Source organism: Oncorhynchus kisutch, linkage group LG6 (assembly GCF_002021735.2).
Source record: "Oncorhynchus kisutch isolate 150728-3 linkage group LG6, Okis_V2, whole genome shotgun sequence".
NCBI lineage: Eukaryota > Metazoa > Chordata > Actinopteri > Salmoniformes > Salmonidae > Oncorhynchus > Oncorhynchus kisutch.
In genome coordinates, this window is record NC_034179.2 from 12,458,097 (window position 1) to 12,479,341 (window position 21,245).

The 21,245-nt window shown below is 43.8% G+C and overlaps 1 protein-coding gene across 1 annotated transcript; it reads left to right on the forward strand.

Moving 5' to 3' along the window:
* Positions 1–3,115: 3,115 nt before the first annotated feature.
* LOC109892331 (uncharacterized protein KIAA2026) lies at positions 3,116–21,230 on the forward strand. Its single transcript, XM_020484804.2, has 8 exons — positions 3,116–5,234; positions 6,831–7,031; positions 7,264–8,798; positions 11,524–11,594; positions 11,694–11,783; positions 15,881–15,996; positions 16,124–16,287; positions 16,657–21,230. The coding sequence occupies exons 1-8, from the start codon at positions 4,519–4,521 to the stop codon at positions 20,220–20,222; spliced, it is 6,459 nt and encodes a 2,152-aa protein (XP_020340393.1). The 5' UTR covers positions 3,116–4,518; the 3' UTR covers positions 20,223–21,230.
* The last annotated feature ends 15 nt before the right edge of the window (positions 21,231–21,245 follow it).

Below are 21,245 nucleotides of genomic sequence, written 5' to 3' on the forward strand. Positions count from 1 at the left end.
TCGATGTTATTCTTGGAGGCTACCCGGAACCTATCCCAGTCCACGTGACCAAAACCTTCACACCAGTCTGAGGTCCTGAATGCTCTGGAGCAGGTTTTCATCAAGGATCTCTCTGTACTTTGCTTCATTCATCTTTGCCTTGATCCTGGCTAGTCTCCCAGTTCCTACCGCTGAAAGGTTTCCTCCAGACGTGACGCTTGGCATTCAGGCCCAAGAGTTCAATCTTGGTTTCATGTTTAAGCATCTACCTGATGCATGTTCTTCTGGGATTCTTTAATATGATTTGGAGTGAGGGAGTTATACCTTCTGGTTGGAAACGTGCAGTAATATTACCTTTTGTAAATCCTGGTAAGGACCCATCATGTGCTGATAGTTACATTCCAATGGCACTGACCTCAGACTTATGTAAACTGATGGAAAAGCTGATAGTCAACAGATTGTCATATTTCCTGGAACATAGCTAGATCTACATTGGATGCATTAGTAAAGGTGAGCAATGAAGTTGAAAAAAATGATTTTTTTGACATTGAAAAGGCACACGACACTATGTGGAGAGAAGGCCTACTGATTAAGATGGAAACACTTGGTATTGGTGGGAGATTGTATAAATGAGTTTTGACCTTCTTATTTAATAATCACTTTTGAGTTCAAATATGGTCGATTTTATCTGATTCCTATCGAGTTGACAATGGTATTCCTCAAGGCAGTTCTATCAGTCCTATTTTGTTCAATATTATGATTAACGATGTGTTTTTGAATGTAGGTAGGGATATTGGGGCTTTCCTATATGCTGAGGATGGAGCTGTTTGGAAGAGGGGAAGGAATGTCTCTCATGTGACCAAATCTATTCAACAAGCTATATTGGATGTTGAAAGATGGTCAATTGACTGGGGTTTTAAATTGTCAGTAGTGAAGTCTTGCTGTATGTTCTTCTCGAAGAAGAATGTTGCTGATAATATACAGTTTTTTTCTGTATGGACAGCCTATGTGGAGGGTTTCTAAGTACACATATTTGGTTATGTGGTTCAATGAGCAATATACATTGAAATATTATGTAATAAATGTTGAAACAACGTGTAAGAAGGTGGTGAATCTTATGCTGACATTCAATCGTTGCTGGATATTTATAGAGCTTTGATCAGGACGACAATTGATTACGCTGTATTGTTTATGGAACAGTGGCGAGACTTGGCTTCAGAAGCAGGACAGAATCTAGTATATAGCTTTAAGGATATGTATTGGTGCATTTAAATCAACATCTGCATGTGCCATACTAGTGGAGGCAGGTGAGATGCCTTTGGTATATATGGTATAAAAAATTGTCATTAGCTTATTGGGTTAGGCTGAATGGCTGTGAGATTGTCCTTCCCATTGCTACAGTTCTAGATGACTGTTGGGAATATACTAGTAGACATGGCAGTGGTTTTGGTTGGAAAGTTGGAAAGCTTGCTGATGAGAGTGGTTTGGGGGAGTTGGAAGTTGGCACTTCTGTGGTGATAGGGGATGTTCCTCCGTGGTTACTGCCAGATCCTGTTGTTGATCTAACCTTGGTAGAGAAAATGGGTGGAGGACATACAACCTGTCAGAATTATAGTATGCTCAGATTCTCTATCTGTATTTGTAATGGTTTTCTTCATCTGAACGAGAGGCGGAAGGAGTGGTTGTTTTGATTCATGTTTTAATAAATCACTTCACATGAACAAACTAACAAGAAATGTGAAAACTCAAAACAGTCCTATCTGGTGCAAACACAGAGACAGGAACAATCACCCACAAACACACAGTGACACCCAGGCTACCTAAGTATGATTCTCAATCAGAGACAACTAATGACATCTGCCTCTGATTGAGAACCATACTAGGCCGAAACATAGAAAACCCCAAATCATAGAAAATCAAACATAGACTGCCCACCCAACTCACGCCCTGACCATACTAACTAAATACAAAACACAGAAAATAAAGGTCAGAACGTGACAGTATTGAATAGTTTATCATCTGGAAAATCTAATAGGAGTGACCTGCTATTGGAGGCATTATTTTCTTATGGAGAATTGAGAGAGTGGGTGTGGTAGTGAGATTGTGCTGGGTCCCAGCCTATTTGGGTGTGGAAGGGAATGAAATTGTAGACCAGATAGCCAAAAGAGCTTTAAAACACGATATAATTAATATTAATGTTCCACTGGGTAGAGGTGAGGCCAAATGTAAGATCAGAGACCTATTGATAGATGTGTGGCAGAAGAGATGGTACTCTGAGCACAAGGGTTGGCATTTATATACTCTCCAAAGAAAGGTCGGTGGACCAAGATTCAAATGTCATATTAGGAAGGAAGAGATGGTGTTTGTGAAAAGTTTGTGTCGGGAGTGTATGGTCAATGAAACAGTGGAACATGTGTTGTTATATTGTTATAAGTATGATGAAGAGAGGGAAAGTATGAAGTGTTGGGTCATTGAGGTTGGATGGGATGGGGGGGTCTATTAAAAGTTAGTAGGGCTCTTTTTTATTTTCTCAGAATTGCTGAGTTAGGTAGGAGGATGTAGAAATGTGTCCTTAATGTTGTAAACCATGATTGACCACAAACTCCAGCACAGTAAGTGGCAGCATGCAACTTTAACATTTGTTTGCGGACTGCCATTATAGCATAGAAGAATATATATATGTAACCAGTGATGAACTTCTTTATTATTTAATTTATTTTTATTTTACCTTTATTTAACTAGGCAAGTCAGTTAAGAACAAATTCTTATTTTCAATGACGGCCTAGGAATACTGGGTTAACTGCCTTGTTCAGGGGCAGAACTTGACTGACTCGTCTATCTCTAAATTACTTGTCAACTTGCCATCAGTCTCACATTAATTGCCGGTGGTAAAATTGACATCTGACATGCTTTTCACCTGTACCTGCTTAAAAAGGCAGGTAATAACTTGAAGAGGACAGGTTAGAATTACAAAGTATGCTTGCCAAGGCTCATCATCTCTCTTTGTAATTTTAGGGTATACAAATGTGCCTAAAATTCATCAACATTTTGTCTGAACAATTCGTTAACATTGGTAAAGTAATTATATTGCAAGAGGGAAATAAGTCCTCTCTCAGTATTATGAAACCCCAATAAAAAAAATCTGTGCCACGCGACTACGTCAGGGTGTTAACACGCACCCAGGACGATGCAAAGAAACGTCGTTCGGGGAATATTTAGTTAGCTAGCTAGCATAGCATCTCTGGTGGAACGGACTCGATACCTGGCTAACTTTGTAAACTGTTGAGTTGAGTTAGAAAGTTCTCTATCTAGATTTATGCTAGTTAATTTAATTTGAGAAAATGTTGAAGTTAGATAACTTACATTAATTGTTATCTAACCGGCTAACTAGCTTCCCAGCAAGCTTGCTGAATTGATGGATCTTCTCATTTAGCTATCTTTCTAGCTAAACTGGTTTCGTTGGCTCATCATAGCAAGGATTCATCGCTGTGTTGCCTAAAATGTTCCCTGAAAACATTGCATCGGACACTGCGGACGCAGGCCTCTGACTGGAAACAATGAGTTCAATGATAGGCTGTGAAGGAGACACAGCCACACTGCCTGTACAACACCGGCTAACTAGCTGCTAGCTAACAAGTTGGCTAGCGAACTAGCAGTTTGTACCGCTTGTATCGGACGCGACCTTAAAGCGCTGATGTGAGGTATGAGTAATGGCCTTGTAAATTGACCTAGCTATATTTGTCGAATCTAGACTACCAGTCCCATCAGATAATTTATCAAAGAAAAGTTATACTAGGTAATAGCTATATGGCAAATTTTTAACTTCACTTTGTCTCTTGTCAACTAATGTATATTAGTTTGTGGTGGATTAGCTAAATAAGCCCAACCTAATACTTTTATGAACAAATAACAATGTTCGCTGTCAAACGAACGTTCATAACGTATCTCACAATGCTGTCTAGTTAACTAAATCATAAGTAGCTAGCTAGGACTAGCTACTGTTTGGCTAGCTAGGTAGTTGGCTAGCTAGGACTAACTACTGTTTGGCTGGCTAGCTAGGACTAACTACTGTTTGGCTGGCTAGCTAGGACTAACTACTGTTTGGCTAGCTAGCTAGGACTAACTACTGTTTGGCTAGCTAGCTAGGACTAACTACTGTTTGGCTAGCTAGCTAGGACTAACTACTGTCTGGCTAGCTAGGACTAACTACTGTTTGGCTAGCTAGGTAGCTGGCTAGCTAGGACTAACTACTGTTTGGATGGCTAGCTAGCTGGCTGGCTAGGTAGAACTGTAACGTCAACTCATTCTTGCACGTGCCGGTGAATGTTTTGAAGAGTCAAAACGAGGAAGGACTCTGAACGTAATTGACAGAACGGCCAATTGTGCATTTAATTTAAAAAAAAATGTTTTAAGATGGCAACAAAGTTTACCAATGTTAGGTTGCGGTCAGCTGGTTAGCTAACAAGGTTAGCCAATAAAAGTCTGTTTTTTTAGTAGTTAATTAGCTACCTCCTATTGAAATATAGGGCAGCCAGCAACATGAAAGTGCAAACTGAAACATTTAACCCACCCAAGGTGCCACAAAACGACAAAGGGGAGCAGCAAGACTTGTCTGACAAGAAGGACAGCCACAATAGTAATTTATTTTTTCTCAACCGAGACTGTCAGAATGAACTGGGTTCAGGATCTCAGAACCAGAATGTTCACATTGTATCATCATTAGACTCCAAATGGCACAGTACTGAACGCAGCAGCCTAGTCACCAAAGGAGGACTCAGCAATGGAACCTCCCTGGAGAATGTTTATGTTCATTCCCACAGTAGTTCTACTAGTAATCCTGCGCTAAGACATGATGGGGTGCCTGAAATCTCAAACGAACTGTCATTGTCAGAGGTCTGCATACCTACCACAGTTACAGTTGAAGAAGACCTTAGCTATGAGTTACAGCAGGCCTATAGGATATTTAATGGCTTTCTTCTGGAAAAGCACAAAGGCATCATGACTCCCTTCTTGCACCCCATTGGCCTTGAAAAACACACTGACTGGGTCAGGGGTCACCTCAAGAAGTCCATGTGTTTCAGAAGGATGGAGGAGAAGTTTGTTAGCCGGGAGTATGAAACAATCACAGAGTTTGTAGCAGACTTCAGGCTAATGCTAGAGAACTGCTACAGGCACCATGGGGTCGACCACTGGATTTCTAAACAGGCACAGAAATTGGAAATAATGCTTGAGCAGAAGTTGACACTGCTGTCAAGGTAAGTCTTACATACCTACAGTGCATTCAGAAACTATTCAGACATCCTTAACTTTTTCCACATTTTGTTATGTTAATCTTATTCTAAAATTGATTAAATTGTCCCGGTTTTTAGATTTTTTTTGCAAATATACAGTCTAAAAAATAAAACAAATTGAAATATCACGTTTACATAAATATTCAGACCCTTTACTCAGTACGTTGTTGAAGCACCTTTGGCAGCGATTACAGCCTTGAGTCTTCTTGGGTATGACGCTACTAGCTTGGCACACCTGTGTTTGTAGAGTTTTTCCCATTCTTCTCTGCAGATCCTCTCAAACTCTGTCTGGTTGTATGGGGAGCGTCGCTGCACAGCTATTTTCAGGTCTCTCCAGAGATGTTTGATCGGGTTCAAGTCCGGGCTCTGGCTGGGTCACTCAAGGACATTCAGAGACTTGTCCCGTAACCACTCCTGTGTTGTCCTGGCTGTGTGCTTAGGGTCATGGTCCTGTTGGAAGTTGAACCTTTTCCCTTGCCTGAAATCCTGAGCGTTCTGGAGCAGGTTTTCATCAAGGATCCTGACTAGTCTCCATGCTGCTGAAAAACATCCACATAGTCTGATGCTGCCACCACCATGCTTCACCTTAGGGATGGTGCCAAGTTTCCTCCAGGCGTGACGCTTGGCATTCAGGCCAATTAATTCAATCTTGGTTTCATCAGACCAAATTATATTTTTTCTCATGGTTTGAGAGTCCTTTAGGTGCCTTACGGAGGAGAGGTTTCTGTCTTAGCCACTACTGTAAAGGCCTGATTGGCTTAGTGCTGCAAAGATGGTTGTCCAACTGGAAGGTTGTCCCATCTCCACAGAGGAACTCTGGAGCTCTGTCAGAGTGACTATGGGGTTCTTGGTCACCTGACTAACGAGGCCCTTCTCCCCCGATTGCTCAGTTTGGCCGGGCGGCCAGCTCTAGGAAGAATCTTGATGATTCCAAGCTTCTTCCATTTAAGAATGATTGAGGCCACTGTGTTCATCGGGACCTTTAATGCTGCTGAAATGTTTTGGTACCCTTCCCCAGATCTGTACCTCGACAAAATCCTGGCTCGGAGCTCTATGGACAATTCCTTCGACCTCATGGCTTAGTTTTTGCTCAGACGTGCACTGTCAACTCTGGGACCTTATAAAGGCAGGTGTATGCCTTTCCAAATCATGTCCAATCAATTGAATTTACCACAGGTGGACTCCAATCAAGTTGTAGAAACATCTTAAGGATGATCAATGGAAACAGGATGCACCTAAGCTCGATTTCGAGTCTCATAGCAAAGAGTCTGAATACAAAATGTGGGAAATAGTCAATGGATCTGAATACTTTCCGAATGCATGGTGTATATATATTCAAGTATTCATGACACAGCCTACATATTGTACATACATTCATCCACATTTAAAATGCACACATTCAATGGTATGGATTCTTTCTTCAGTTGCTGTTGTAGTAGTAACTAAAAGTAAAACATTTTCAAACATCAGTAGTGTCTGTTTCATCCAGGACCCTTGATGAAATGACTGGGACCCTAACTAGCCCTATGATGCTGTGTCTGTATCCACCTACCCAACCAGGACGCTGCGAGAGAAGACCACTCTGGCAGTGACCTCCAAGGGTCGTTTGGGGACCGAGGATGAGAGGGGGCCCGTAGGCACCTCTACCAGACGGAGGACAGTGCCTCGCAGCCTGGCTACGATCACAGTGGGGGGAAATGAGTCCATCATGGTCCAGGCACTCAGGCTGGAGGGGCAGCAGAGAGTCAAGGAAGAGAAGAGGTAAGATATGAATGGAATGTTCCAGTGCCTGAGGGTTTTCTATGTTCCCACTCCCTCCATGGTCAGAATAAAACTTGAAAATTCCATAGACTGCTTAATCCTGACAACTGTGACAATATAATTACATTAAACATTTAAAATAATTTTTCATTCTGTCTATGACTATGGCTGTGATTGTTTGTGTTTAGTAGGACATCTGGTTCATAAACTCATCCTTCATTTCTGATTGTAGGCAGCGGGAGCTAGATAAGAAGGAGGCGGAGGAGACCTCAGCCAAGGAGGTGGAGGAGTGGGAGCGCAGTCTTCTCTCCCAGGCCTCCCAGACCCCCTTGAAGACCATGTGGGAACTCCCTGCCATCGGCCACTTCCTCTGCCTGGCCCAGGCAGCTCTCAACCTCCCAGAGATAGTGTTCTTTGAGCTGGAGCGGTGCCTCCTCATGCCTCGCTGCAGCATCTTCCTCTCCAAGATCATGAGTTCACTTCTTTGCCCGCCCCAGAGGAGTGGGACGCTCCACCGTCGCCCAGCCCTCACCTACTGCCGCTGGGAGTCCGAGCTCCGCCACAGGGTGCAAGGCTGGTACTATGCCATGGGTACGGCGGAGGACCAGGGGTGGATGGCTGAGCAGCTGGGCCTATCCCATCAGTTCTTCAGGACAGTCGGGGTGGTTAGCCCCCTGGAGGAGAACCCCTTCCATCTCTTACCCTTCATTCAGCGTGTGTGGCTGCTCAAAGGCCTGTGTGACAACGTATACGAGACCCAGAAGGACGTACAGGACGCTGTGCTGGGCCAACCCATCCACGAGTGCCGAGAGTCCATCCTGGGCTATGACGGGAACGAGAACGCCTACATACACTTTCCGCATTTCTGCGGGGCGGACCTACGCATCTACTGCCAGAGTGTCAGCATGCCCTCTGACTTCCCCTTACCAGCTGTCTGGGTGAAGAGGGTGGAGCCTGACGAGGGGCTATCAGAGGACTCTGAGCACCTGGTTTCAATGGAGGAGGATTCAGAGAAGAAACTTAGTTCTGACAGACAGAGTGGTGGGAGGGTTAAAGGGGACATGTGCAGGGGTGGAACTGGGCAATTTCACACACGGGGAGTGGAGGATGAGGAGGACTGTAAGCCTACTTATCAGAACAGACTCACTGGCTCAACTGGGCCCTCTTCAACTATCAAGGACTTTGTGGGCAGAGGGAATGTGAAGGAAGAGCCACAGGAATTGGAATATAGGCCTAATAGACGAATGGTGAAGCAGGAAGAGGGATCGGACGTATCATCAGGGTCATGTGAGCCGCGTCTCAGTGTGGGGGAACACTGCTATACAGGGAAGTCCCCTGCTCGCCCTGCTAGGGCAACATATACCAGCAGGTCTGGTGTTACTATACCCATGAGACTGACTGATGTCTATGTTAAAGTGGACAGGAACGAACTCTCTGAGGGACAAAGATGTTGTCCAAAATGTTTCTCTGAAATAGGGACAAAGTCACAGGACAATCATCGCTGCCATTGTGCCACAGACAATAAATCAACAACGTCACCCTCTGGTGCTGGCCACCCACGCAAGGTGAACGTGACAGAGAATAGGATGGACAGGATTCGGGCCAAGAAAAGGAAGAAAGTGAGGGAATTGGGGGAACTACGTGCAGCAGGTGGGCAGCGCAGATCAGACAGGAGCCCACTCTGTAAGGCCAGGGCAGCTAAATCCACTGTCAGGAGATCTGCGACCACCGTCAAGAGAAAGGACAAGAGGAAAAAACGAAAAATGGGTAAGGAAAAGGAATACCTGTCTTGTAAATCAATATTTGACGTTTTGTTAGGCTAAATTAGGCCTATGTAAAATCACAGCTGAGAGACTTGGTACTTGTTCAATGATGATATATGGCTGTCCCCAACCCCCAAAAATAAATCTTGGTCGACCAAGAGTCATCTGTTCTTTCGAGCAATCGATTTTTAAATGTGTATTTTTTTCCATTTAGACACATCCTATGTGTGTTAATCAAATCAACTATATTCACTGAGCTTGTCTGATGCTTTATGCACACTGTTTGATTAAATAATTAAGACGCATAAATGACTAGAGGGAGTCCGACCAGCAATTGATTTGATTGTGCCTGGCCAGGCTCAGACTTGCTGCACTGTGGTAAAAAACATGGCAGCGAGTGACTGTGTGACGAGCAACCGTTTCTCTCTCCTCCCTGCTGCAGCGACCACCACAGAACATCAACAGTGTTTATCACGCTGTCTGTTGCTGAAGCTGTAACATAATTACAGACATTTCTGACTGAAGGATTTTGTTACAGAAATCCCTCATTTGTTGAGGAAAAACATTCCCTATTCCCTCAACCCCTTTGCTCTCTCTACGTGACACGTATGCATCTCATGCACGTTAACGACAGGGCCTGACCTATAGCATATCATAATCACATCAATAAATGGGTTATAACAAACTCTGAACACCGTAACAGCAAAATGGATGCAGAGGACATGACAAACTGGAGATGGGGGAATGTGTACTGGTTTCTCAGGAAGTAAAGGGGAAGTCAGATGTGTGGAATAAATGTGACTAGTTGTTAAATACTGGAGATGAAGAAAAATAAGGTAAGGAACAAGCTTTGTCTGCGTATTATGTTTCCAAACAGATGCTGTTAGATTACAACAAACCTTTTCTGACTGTTTGGAACAGTTTAAACAACACTAAATAAATTATAAGCATACCAGAGTCTGTTGTAATGTTTTTTTGTCAAGCCTTTATTACAGAAAAGACTAAACACAGTCTCATTCACTCGTGAATGCAATTTCCCGAAATTGAATGGTTTATTTATTATTTAAGCTAATTATTCCAGACTCGCTTTATTTTATTTTAAAACTAAAATGCTTGATTACATTTCAAATCATGAATGACTCGTATGCTGTGTGGATGACCTGAACAAATGAATGAATGAGCGATTGATACAGTAGCCTACAGTATATAAGCACGTTTTAGTGATGGACTGTTCCATCCCCAAGGCCTCCACAATGGATTAGTCCACTCAGACAGGCGCGAATCAGACAGCTGTCTTGTACGCCATTTTTATAAATCAAATCAAATTTTATTTGTCACATGCGCTGAATAGTGAAATGCGTACTTACAAGCCCTTAAACAACAATGCAGTTAAGGAAATACCCCCCAAAAAAAGTAAGAGATAAGAAGAACAAATATTTAAATAGCAGCAGTAAATAACAATATCAGGGCTATATACAGGGGTACCGGTATTGTACATGTAGGTAGAGTTATTAAAGTGACTATGCAAAGATAATAACAGAGAGTATCAGCAGTGAAGAAGAAGGGGGGGCAATGCAAATAGTCTGGGTAGCCATTTGATTAGATGTACAGGAGTCTTATGGCTTGGGGGTAGAAGCTGTTTAGAAACCTCTTGGACCAAGACTTGACCTGTACTGCTTGCCATGCGGTAGCAAGGAGAACAGTCTATTAGGGTGGCTGGAGTCTGACTATTTTTAGGGCCTTCCTCTGACACCGCCTGGTATAGAGGTCCGGGATGGCAGGAGGCTTGGCACCAGTGATGTACTGGGCCGTACTGCTCGGTCCTCCTTTTCCTGGTGTCCACAATCATCTCCTTTGTCATGATCACGTCGAGGGAAAGGTGTCCAAATTTCAGATTTTTGCTATGTCTTTGTGAGATGCGGTGTGGGTGAACAGATGATATCTGCATGTGTATTTCCCACCGTAAAGCATGGAGGAGGTGGTGTTATGGTGTGGGGGTTCTTTGCTGTTAACACTGTCTGTAATTTATTTAGAATTCAAAGGCACACTTAACCAGCATGGCTTCCACAACATTCTGCAGCAATACGCCATCCCATCTGGTTTGGGCTTAGTGGGACTATCATTTGTTTTTCAACGTGACAATGACCCAACACACCTCCAGGCTGTGTAAGGGCTATTTGACCAAGAAGGAGAGTGATGGAATGCTGCATCGGATGACCTGGTCTCCACAATCACCCGACCTCAACCCAATTGAGATGGTTTGGGATGACTTGGACCGCAGAGTGAAGGAAAAACAGCCAACAATTGCTCAGCATATGTGGGAACTCCTTCAAGACTGTTGGGAAAGCATTCCAGGTCAAGCTGGTTGAGAGAATGCCAAGAGTGTGCAAAGGGTGGCTATTTGAGGAATATAAAATATAAAATATTTGTTTAACAGTTTTTTATTTTTTGGTTACTACATGTGTTGTTTCATAGTTTTGATGTCTTCGCTATTATTCTACAATGTAGAAAATAGTACAAATAAAGGCTCTTGAATGAGTAGGTGTCAACTTTTGACTGGTACTATATGTAATGTATGTTGCAACTGCTCGACTAAAGAAATCTCGGTCGACCAAACAATCAACCAGTCGACTAAACTGGGTCAGCCCTAACGAGATGTAATCTTGTTCATAATGCTTTGCCCCGCTTGTCTGAATTACTCAATAGAATAATCTTCTTCCCCTTCGCAGGAAGAAAGCTTAAGTCCAGGAAGCTGGCTTCAAAAAAGAAACCTCAACTCCCAGTTCAACCTGCATTCAGGGTAAACCCCACAGTTTGTTTGTTTTTTGATGCAAAATATGGAATATGAATTGTTATGCAATTTGAATCCATGAGTGCTGATTTGTCCCTCGCTCTTCAGTTGGTGTGCACCAGTCTAGAGGAGCTGAGGGAACTCATCAGTAGGACGGAGGATGAACTGGATGAGCTGGAGAGCACCAAAAAGAGATCTGTTAGTAAAGTAATAAAAATACATTTTATTTAGGAATTTTGATTGTGCTGTATCAAAAATACATTATAAACAGATAACTATTACGTACAGTATGGAAGGATTACATCGATACAGTTTTTTTAGTGTGTGTGTGTGTCTATATATATATATATATATATTGTATATACAGTTGAAGTCAGAAGTTCAATACACCTTAGCCAAATATATTTGAACTCGGTTTTTCACAATACATGCCATTTTAGTTCTTGTAAAAAATTCCCTGTCTTAGGTCAGTTAGGATCACCACTTTATTGTAAGAATGTGAAATGTCAGAATAATAGTAGAGTGATTTATTTCAGCTTTTATTTCTTTCATCACATTCCCAGTGGGTCAGAAGTTTACATACACTCAATTAGTATTTGGTAGCATTGCCTTTAAATTGTTTAACTTGGGTCAAACATTTCGGATAGCCTTCCACAAGATTCCCACTATAATTTGGGTGAATTTTGGTCCATTTCTCCTGACAGAGCTGGTGTAACTGAGTCAGATTTGTAGGCCTCCTTGCTCGCGCACACTTTTTTAGTTCTGCCCACAAATTTTCTATAGGATTGAGGTCAGGGCTTTGTGATGGCCACTCCAATACCTTGACTTTGTTTTCCTTAAGCCATTTTCCCGCAACTTTGGAAGTATGCTTTGTGTCATTGTCCATTTGGAAGACCTATTTGCGACCAAGCTGTAACTTCCTGACTGATGTCTTAAGATGTTGCTTCAATATATCCACATAATTTTTCTACCTCATGATGCCATCTATTTTGTGAAGTGTACCAGTTCCTCCTGCAGCAAAGCACCCCCACAATATGATGCTGCCACCCCCATGCTTTGCGATTGGGATGGTGTCTTCGGCTTGCAAGCCTCCCCCTTTTTCCTCCAAACATAACAATGGTCATTATGGCCAAACAGTTCTATTTTTGTTTCATGAGACCAGAGGACATTTCTCCAGAAAGTACAATCTTTGTCCCCATGTGCAGTTGCAAACCTTAGTCTGGCTTTTTTAATGGCGGTTTTGGAGCAGTGGCTTCTTCCTTGCTTATCGGCCTTTTAGGTTATGTCGATATAGGACTCGTTTTACTGTGGATATAGATACTTTTGTACCCGTTTCCTCCAGAATCTTCACAAGGTCCTTTTGCTGTTGTTCTGGGATTGATTTGCACTTTTCGCACCAAAGTATGTTCATTAATAGGAGACTGTACGTGTCTCCTTCCCGAGCGGTATGATGGCTGCGTGGTCCCATGGTGTTTATACTTGCATACTATTGTTTGTACAGATGAACGTTGTACCTTCAGGCGTTTGGAAATGCTCCCAAGGATGAACCAGACTTGTGAAGATCTATACTTATTTTCTGTGGTCTTGGCTGATTTCTTTTGATTTTCCCATGGGGTCAAGCAAAGAGGCACTGATTTTGAAGGTAGGCCTTGAAATACATCCACAGGTACACCTCCAATTGACTCAAATGATGTCAATTAGCCTATCAGAAGCTTCTAAAGCCATGACATCCTTTTCTGGAATTTTCCAAACTGTTTAAAGACACATTCAACTTAGTGTATGTAAACCTCTGACCCACTGGAATTGTGATACAGTGAATTATAAGTGAAATAATCTGTCTGTAAACAATTGTTGGAACAATAACTTGTCATATTCACAAAGTAGATGTCCTAACCAACTTGCCAAAACTATAGTTTGTTGAGAAGAAATTTGTGGAGTGGTTGAAAAACTAATTATAATGACTCCAACCTAAGTGTATGTAAACTTCAAAAGTTTGGGGTCACTTCACAATGTCCTTGTTTTTAAATAAAATCACACTTTTTTTGTCCATTAAAATAACTTCAGAAATAATGGGAAACAGATGCCTCACAAGTCCTCAACTGGCAGCTTCATTAAATAGTACCCGTAAAACACCAGTCTCAATGTCAACATTTAAGAGGCGACTCCGGGATGCAAAGAAAAAGCCATATCTCAGACTGGCCAATAAAAGATTAAGATGGGCAAAAGAACACAGACACTGGACAGAGGAACTCTGCCTAGAAGGCCAGCATCCCGGAGTCGCCTCTTCACAGTTGATGTTTAGACTGGTGTTTTGCGGGTAATATTTAATGAATTTGCCAGTTGAGGACTTGTGAGGCATCTGTTTCCCAAACTAGACACTTGTACTTGTTCTCTTGCTCACTTGTGCACCGGGGCCTCCCACTCCTCTTCTATTCTGGTTAGAGTCCGTTTGCTCTGTTCTGTGAAGGGAGCAGTAAACAGCGTTGTACAAGACCTTCAGTTTCTTGGCAATTTCTCACATGGACTAGCCTTCATATCCCAGAACAGGAATAGACTGACGAGTTTCAGAATTAAGTTCTTTGTTTGTTGCCATTTTGAGCCTGTATTCGAACCCAGAAATGCTGATGTTCCGGATACTCACGTAGTCTAAAGAAGGACAGTTTTATTGCTGCTTTAATCAGAACAACAGTTTTCTGCTGTGCTAACATAATTGCAAAAGGGTTTTTAATGATCAATTAGCCTTTTAAAATGATAAACTTGTATTAGCTAACACAATGTGCCATTGGAACACAGGAGTGATGTTTGCTGATAAGGGCCTCTTTATTCCATAAAAAATATGCTGTTTACTGCTACAATAGTCATTTATAACATAATCAAGGTCTACACTGTATTTCTGATCTATGTTATTTTAATGGACAAAAAACAAAGACATTTCTAAGTGATTCCAAACTTTTGAACGGTGGTGTGTATATATATGGATTGTCTACTATGAGAGGGAGAATACAAAATACAGTGGTGTGTGTGTGTGTGTGTGTATATATATATATAAACTCAGCAAAAAAAAGAAACGTCCCTTTTTCAGGGCCCTGTCTTTCAAAGATAATACGTAAAAATCAAAATAACTTCACAGATATTCATTGTAAAGGGTGTAAACACTGTTTCCCATGCTTGTTCAATGAACCATAAAGAATTAATGAACATGCACCTGTGGAACAGTCGTTAAGACACTAACAGCTTACAGACGGTAGGCAATTAAGGTCGCAGTTATGAAAACTTAGGACACTAAAGATGCCTTTCTACTGAAAGTTACCCAGGGTCCCTGCTCATCTGCGTGAAGGCTTGCTGCAAGGAGGCATGAGGACTGCAGATGTGGCCAGGGCAATAAATTGCAATGTCCGTACTGTGAGACGCCTAAGACAGCGCTACAGGGAGACGGGATGGACAGCTGATCGTCCTCGCAGTGGCAGACCACGTGTAACAGCACCTGCACAGAATCGGTACATCCGAACATCACACCTGCGGGACAGGTGGAGTGTCCGTCATGGTCTGGGGCGGTGTCACAGCATCATCGGATTGAGCTTGTTATCATTGCAGGCAATCTCAACGCTGTGCGTTACAGGGAAGACATCCTCCTCCCTCATGTGGTACCCTTCCAGCAGGCTCATCCTGACATGACCCTCCAGCATGACAATGCCACCAGCCATACTACTCGTTCTGTGCGTGATTTCCTGCAAGACAGGAATGTCAGTGTTCTGCCATGGCCAGCGAAGAGTTCGGATCTCAATCCCATTGAGCACGTCTGGGACCTGTTGGATCGGAGGGTGAGGGCTAGGGCCATTCCCCCCAGAAATGCCTGGGAACTTGCAGGTGCCTTGGTGAAAGAGTGGGGTAATGTCTCACAGCAATTACTGGCAAATCTGGTGCAGTCCATGAGGAGGAGATGTACTGCTGTACTTAATGCAGCTGGTGGCCACACCAGATACTGACTATTACTTTTGATTTTGACCCCCCCTTGTTCAGGGACACATTATTCCATTTCTGTTAGTCATATGTCTGTGGAACTTGTTCAGTTTATGTCTCAGTTGTTGAATCTTATGTTGATACAAATATTTACACATGTTAAGTTTACTGAAAATAAACGCAGGTGACCGTGAGAGGACTTTATTTTTTTTGCTGAGTTTATATATATGGATTGTCAACTATGAGAGGGAGAATAGAGAATACAGCAGTATGTGCTCTCAACCATTGGGCTTTTTTAAATTCTTGATGTTGTGTGTTTTTGTTTGTTTTTACAGGGAAGGTGGTGCTTCAGGAAAGAAGCCGTGAAAGATCTGCACATCACTCTCATAAGGCTGCTCAACGAGCTCTCCCCATGGGAACCCAAACTGGTCAAGGCTTTCCATAGGAACAGGTATCACCACTCGCCTGAAGGCGGTTATAATATCAGAAAACTATGTTTACAAAACATGTCTAGCATAACACATCATTGACTCCTCGATGGCTTTTATTTTTAATTTTGACGTAATCTTTCCCCACAGGCTACGTTTGAAAAAGGATTTTGACGACTTCAAAAAGCACCCTGACTATGACAACTTTGTCAGAGAGGATGTGGATAGAAGCACCTCGTTCACTGAAAACACCAGACTGACTGAAGAGGAGGAACAGCAGGATCAGACTGTTCAGAGGATCCTGTGGGCGGAAGGTAACTTGTGTTTTATTTGTGGGTGAAGTGCAGAAAGACATTATGGAAAAGCATATAACGTGTAGGCTATTTATTATAAATTGCATTGAAATCACAAAACGATTTGTATCAGGGTAGCCTAGTGGTTAGAGCGTTGGACTAGTAACCGGAAGGTTGCAAGTTCAAACCCCCAAGCTGACCCCCGAGCTGACAAGGTACAAATCTGTCATTCTGCCCCTGAACAGGCAGTCAACCCACTGTTCCTAGGCCGTCATTGAAAATGAGTATTTGTTCTTAACTGACTTGCCTAGTTAAATAAAGGTAAAATAAAATCAGTAAAATCATTGTAAGTGCAAGTTGAAATACATTGAATGTGTCTCTCTTTTTCAGAGGACTCAGGGCAGTTTGGAACAGAGGCATTGAGAGGCAGCTTCACTGTGGTAACCAGACAAGAGATGTTGACCTTGAACGAGCACAGGCCTTCCACTCGGGGCTTGAAGCGTCTGCAGAGTGATTTAGATGAGAACTCAAGCCTCATTAAGAGAGGCAGGATCAACAGTGACGAACTGACGACTTCCCCTGAAGCTGAAGTGGAAAACAGATCCAGGGAAGCGAATCCAGCAGGACAGCAGGTTGGAGAAACAAGCCCAGTGGTTATAACTACTCCGGTGGCTGGTGTCCAAAGGACTCACAAACCCATTCAGCTAAATACCCTGCTGGCCAAGAGTGTTGGTGATAAAGTTACTTTAATTCATCATCAGCCAGGTGTTATCAGCCATGTTGGTCAGGCTCATAGCTTAGCCTGTGCTTCTTCCCTGCAAGCTACCAAACTTAAATATTCTTTACCACAAAGCTCTCAACAGTTACTGCAACCAACAACACCCACACCTAAACACACACAGATGTCCCATATCACGCCCATACCAAAGACCCCCGTACAGGTTGTCTACAAGATGCCCGAGGGCATGGGTCTGGTCAGGAAAGCTGGAAGCCCTATGAAAATCACAGTGCAGCCAATTCTGGACCAGAAAACGGGGGATAAGCTAATGCAGCAAGTGGTCATTCTTCCTTCGAACTTGCTCATTCAAAAGTCAGAGGGTCAGAGTCACCCCCAGCAACCAATGACAATCCAGGTCCCAGCCTCCAAAGCGCCCACTCCACTGTCACAAAGCTCTGGATTCACCATGCCGCAAAGTCATGACAACCGGATCCCCATACAACAAGTGGCACCGCTAAAGGGAGGTACATCCTCTCCTACCATCTCCCCTAGGTTGCAGACAACCTCTCTTACAACATGCTACAAGGTTGTCCAACTCCCTAGTCCGAAAGTGAGTAGCACTACCCAAAATGTTATACCAAATAGATCACCATCCAACCCCACTAGTACAGCTTTTACTGATCCCAGTAAACCTCTGGACCCTAAACAAGAGCTGAAGACCGTGTGTATAAGGGACTCGCAGTCCATCCTAGTCACCACTAGGGGGGGCAACACTGGAGTAGTCAAGGTGCAGACATCCGATCAGAGTACATCTGGTTTGTTACCTGCCAGTCCCATCATCATCTCTCCACAGTTCAAAGCCTTCCTGGTGTCCAAGACCTCTCCACCTGCTGCCCCCACGGTCCCAGTGGTCAAAAGCGCGACTGTAGCCCGGGCACAATTAGGACCGTCACCATTACGGCCTTCAACTGTCACGAGTTCAACAACTGCACGCCAGTCTTTGATCACTGCTGGCATTCAGGCCACAGGTCAGAGAGCGGGCTCTGCTGTTACCGTTGCTGTAAACCAGGGCTGCAACGTCTCTTCTACAGTTGCTGTGAACTCACAGCTACCTAAAAGCATCATCACTGTACCTGGTAACCCAGCAGGCGCCACCCAGACGTCTCTTGTCCAAGTTGTCACTAAACCTGTTTTGAAAAGGGTATGTCCAGATGAGAGGTCCCCATTCACTAAGTTCATCCTGGTCTCTCCCTCGTCCAACATCACATCTATGGCTGCAACCAAAGTCCCTTCCACTACAGCTCCCTCCGCTCTTCCAGGGCAAAGGTTGATGTTCATCAGCCAATCACCAGCCCAGGCATCCCACGCAACATGTAGCATTTCAAGACAGGTTTCAGTGTCTGGGGCACAATCCCTGACCACGTCAATACCCAATGAAGCAATGAAGATCGGACTCAACTTTCATCAAGCTATCAGCAGTGCAAACTTCGGAGCCTTGAATAAGGTCCAGCGCATCAATCTGCTTCCAGGGTCTCCGATAAGGCTACCACAACAGGCAAGTGCACTTGCACAATCTACTTTAAAAAGTACATCTGTGTCTGGCACACAGGCAGCACTTCTTACAACCACGTCGTCTCACCTTATCACTAGCACTGCACATTTGCCCTCTTCCACACGCCTGACTGGATCTCAACTACAAGGCATCCCTTCGTCCTCTGTGATCCCCAATCTAAGCAAGGTAACTGGGCAACCACGGTCTTCGATAATCAGAGGTTTAATCACCAGAAAACCACAACTACCAGTGCCGGTCACTACACCGCTAGGCCTTGTCAAAACATCCCCTCTCATACCATCGGCCCAGGTTTCTCAGTCTCACCACTCTCACTGTGTAAGCGGGGTCACCACACCTCCTCAAATAAGTACTCAACAGTCTCCAATTGCCACTAGATCCACTCATCAGTCCACTCCAGTGCGGCCGGCTGGTAATACCAATCCTGTCACCAGCACCACCACCACAACTGTGCAACAGAAGATTGTCATTAACACCCCTGCACCGCTTGTAGGCGGCACACAGATTCTGCTCAACAACACCCGTTTTGTTGTTCCCCCTCAAGGCCTTGGGCCTGGCCAGCATGTCCTCATAATATCCAGCCCTGCAGTGCCTGTGGCAGCTCCTAGTCCCAGGGGAGCGAGCCCAACGACCGGTGTCCCACGAGGGCCAACGTTACCTGGGTTAGCCACACCTACACAAGGCCCCAGAATGGCCACACAACTAAGGACACACCAGCCTCAACAAGCAGCACTTAGATCACTAACCCTGGGAGCGCCGTCCGCTGAGAAAGTTGGACCCTCTTTCCCAGTTTCTTTCACTGTCCCTCGCCAGACGATGGAGATTCGAGCTCCACTATCGGTCACCAGCACCACTACCAACTGTTCTCCACCAGTTTTACACCGGCTCCCTGCTATGGCCACCATACTCACTGGCCTAGCTAATGTGGTGGCAGCTCCATCTTTAACTCAACCGGAAGGGATGGGCAGCTTGTCACTCTCCTCCGTGCCAACAAGTCCCAGCCCAGCTCAAACAGCAGAAGTTCTACAGAGCCCAACAAAGCAGCTCCCTTTGAACACAGGACTTGGCATCAACTATGCACCACTCACAACACAGCAGATAACGTCATTCGTGCAACCTATGGGAGCGGTCTCCACACGGACGCAGGTCCTACCAACGGTAGCTGTTCCGCCGATAGGGAGCACCTTCTCCAGGATGCAGTCTCTACCTGTGGTGACTGTACCGCCCCTTGGGGGTGCCTTCGGTAGCAAAACATCTCCTGTGGCAACTGTGCCCCCATCCAACAGCACTGTAATCATGACACCTGCTCAACCTGTCAGGACGGTGATGTCGGCAGAGACTATCCGCATGCCCGTAGTTTTATCCAATCCTTGGCAGCAGCAGATACTGGGCCTAGGCAAGCGCCCTTTGCAAGCTTCACAGGTGCCTGCATCAGCAGTGCAAACAACCAGCCCCACCACCAAGCTACTAGTGAGTCCTGATGGGGCTGTTTTAAACACGGTTAGAGGCCCTACTGCCAACACAGGCCTGCCAGAGATGGCTAACAAGCCTTTGGCTACGTTGATTGTAACTCCAAAATCCACTGGGAGAGTGCTGCCCCTGCCTCCTGTAAATAGTGACAATCCCTGGATGCCTACCCAGGCTGACAGAAGTGGCCCTATCAACTGAAGGACTGAAAGCCAGTAGCATTGTCTGTGATGAAGAAGACACAGCAAACTTTGTGTTCTGGACCGCATCTAGAATATCTAGAACATTCTAGAATATTTTTGGTAGAAGGTGGGAGTCAGGTGAGAAACTGCCTGGTTGAGCTGTATTTTTACCTTGCATATCTAAGTGTGTTTAAAGATGCACTATGCAGAAATGGCTCCATCATTTGCTGGTTGCTAAAATTCTAATAGTTCCCCTAATTTGAGTTTGTGGCAAAACAAGCGAGTATAGTGTAGAGAATCATTGTACCATCTAAATGGCTGTGAAATATCTTTTCCATAACTAAAAATATTGTATTTTCAGCTGTTTGACGCAAAAACAAAACTTAGGAACGGGAAGCATAGAGAGAGCGCACATGGGACAGATCTACCGCTTCTTAGACTTGCTTTCAATAAGAATGGCAGATCTATGACGCATTTCTATGTGAATTTGGTCAGGTTACCCAAAAAGTGACATATTGCAGCTTTAAGCGACGCTAGATAAACCTCTATAGCTGACTCAAACAGTTTGCTCAAGAAATGTAGGTGGCAATGTATTTGTGATGGGTTTTGTATTTCTTAAAGCAAACAGCATTTTAGGGTTTCCTTCTCACAAAGTTTGAAGATCAATTTGGACCTTTTTTTTATAAAAAAAAAAAAAAAACTCTTTCTTGGCCAGTAATAAATATGTTGTAAATTGCTTGGTTTGAAGGGTAGACAAATGGATTTGAATGTGATTGTAATACGTTTAATTGACATTCATTATTATTTTGAAATTATATTTGAATTCCTTAGATTGGAACAACACTTGTTTTTATTCTGTCTACCACACTCTTAGGTCTTTCCCTCTGACCTGTTGTATACGTTCTTCTGATGTGTTGCCTACTCAAGAGGCATGTCGGTGTCTACATTTTACATTGGTGTCAACATTGGTTCAGTCCTATTTCCATCAACTATTTGGAAAATAAACTGGTATTTCACATGATTGAAATGCAACTTCTAAATG

Excerpts from the sequence above, each read along its gene's own strand:
- LOC109892331 (XM_020484804.2), top strand. The coding sequence starts at position 4,519 with ATGAAAGTGCAAACTGAAACATTTAACCCACCCAAGGTGCCACAAAAC. Across the intron at positions 7,032-7,263 it reads AGAGTCAAGGAAGAGAAGAG|GCAGCGGGAGCTAGATAAGA; the intron begins GTAAGATATGAA and ends TTCTGATTGTAG. Across the intron at positions 8,799-11,523 it reads GAGGAAAAAACGAAAAATGG|GAAGAAAGCTTAAGTCCAGG; the intron begins GTAAGGAAAAGG and ends TCCCCTTCGCAG.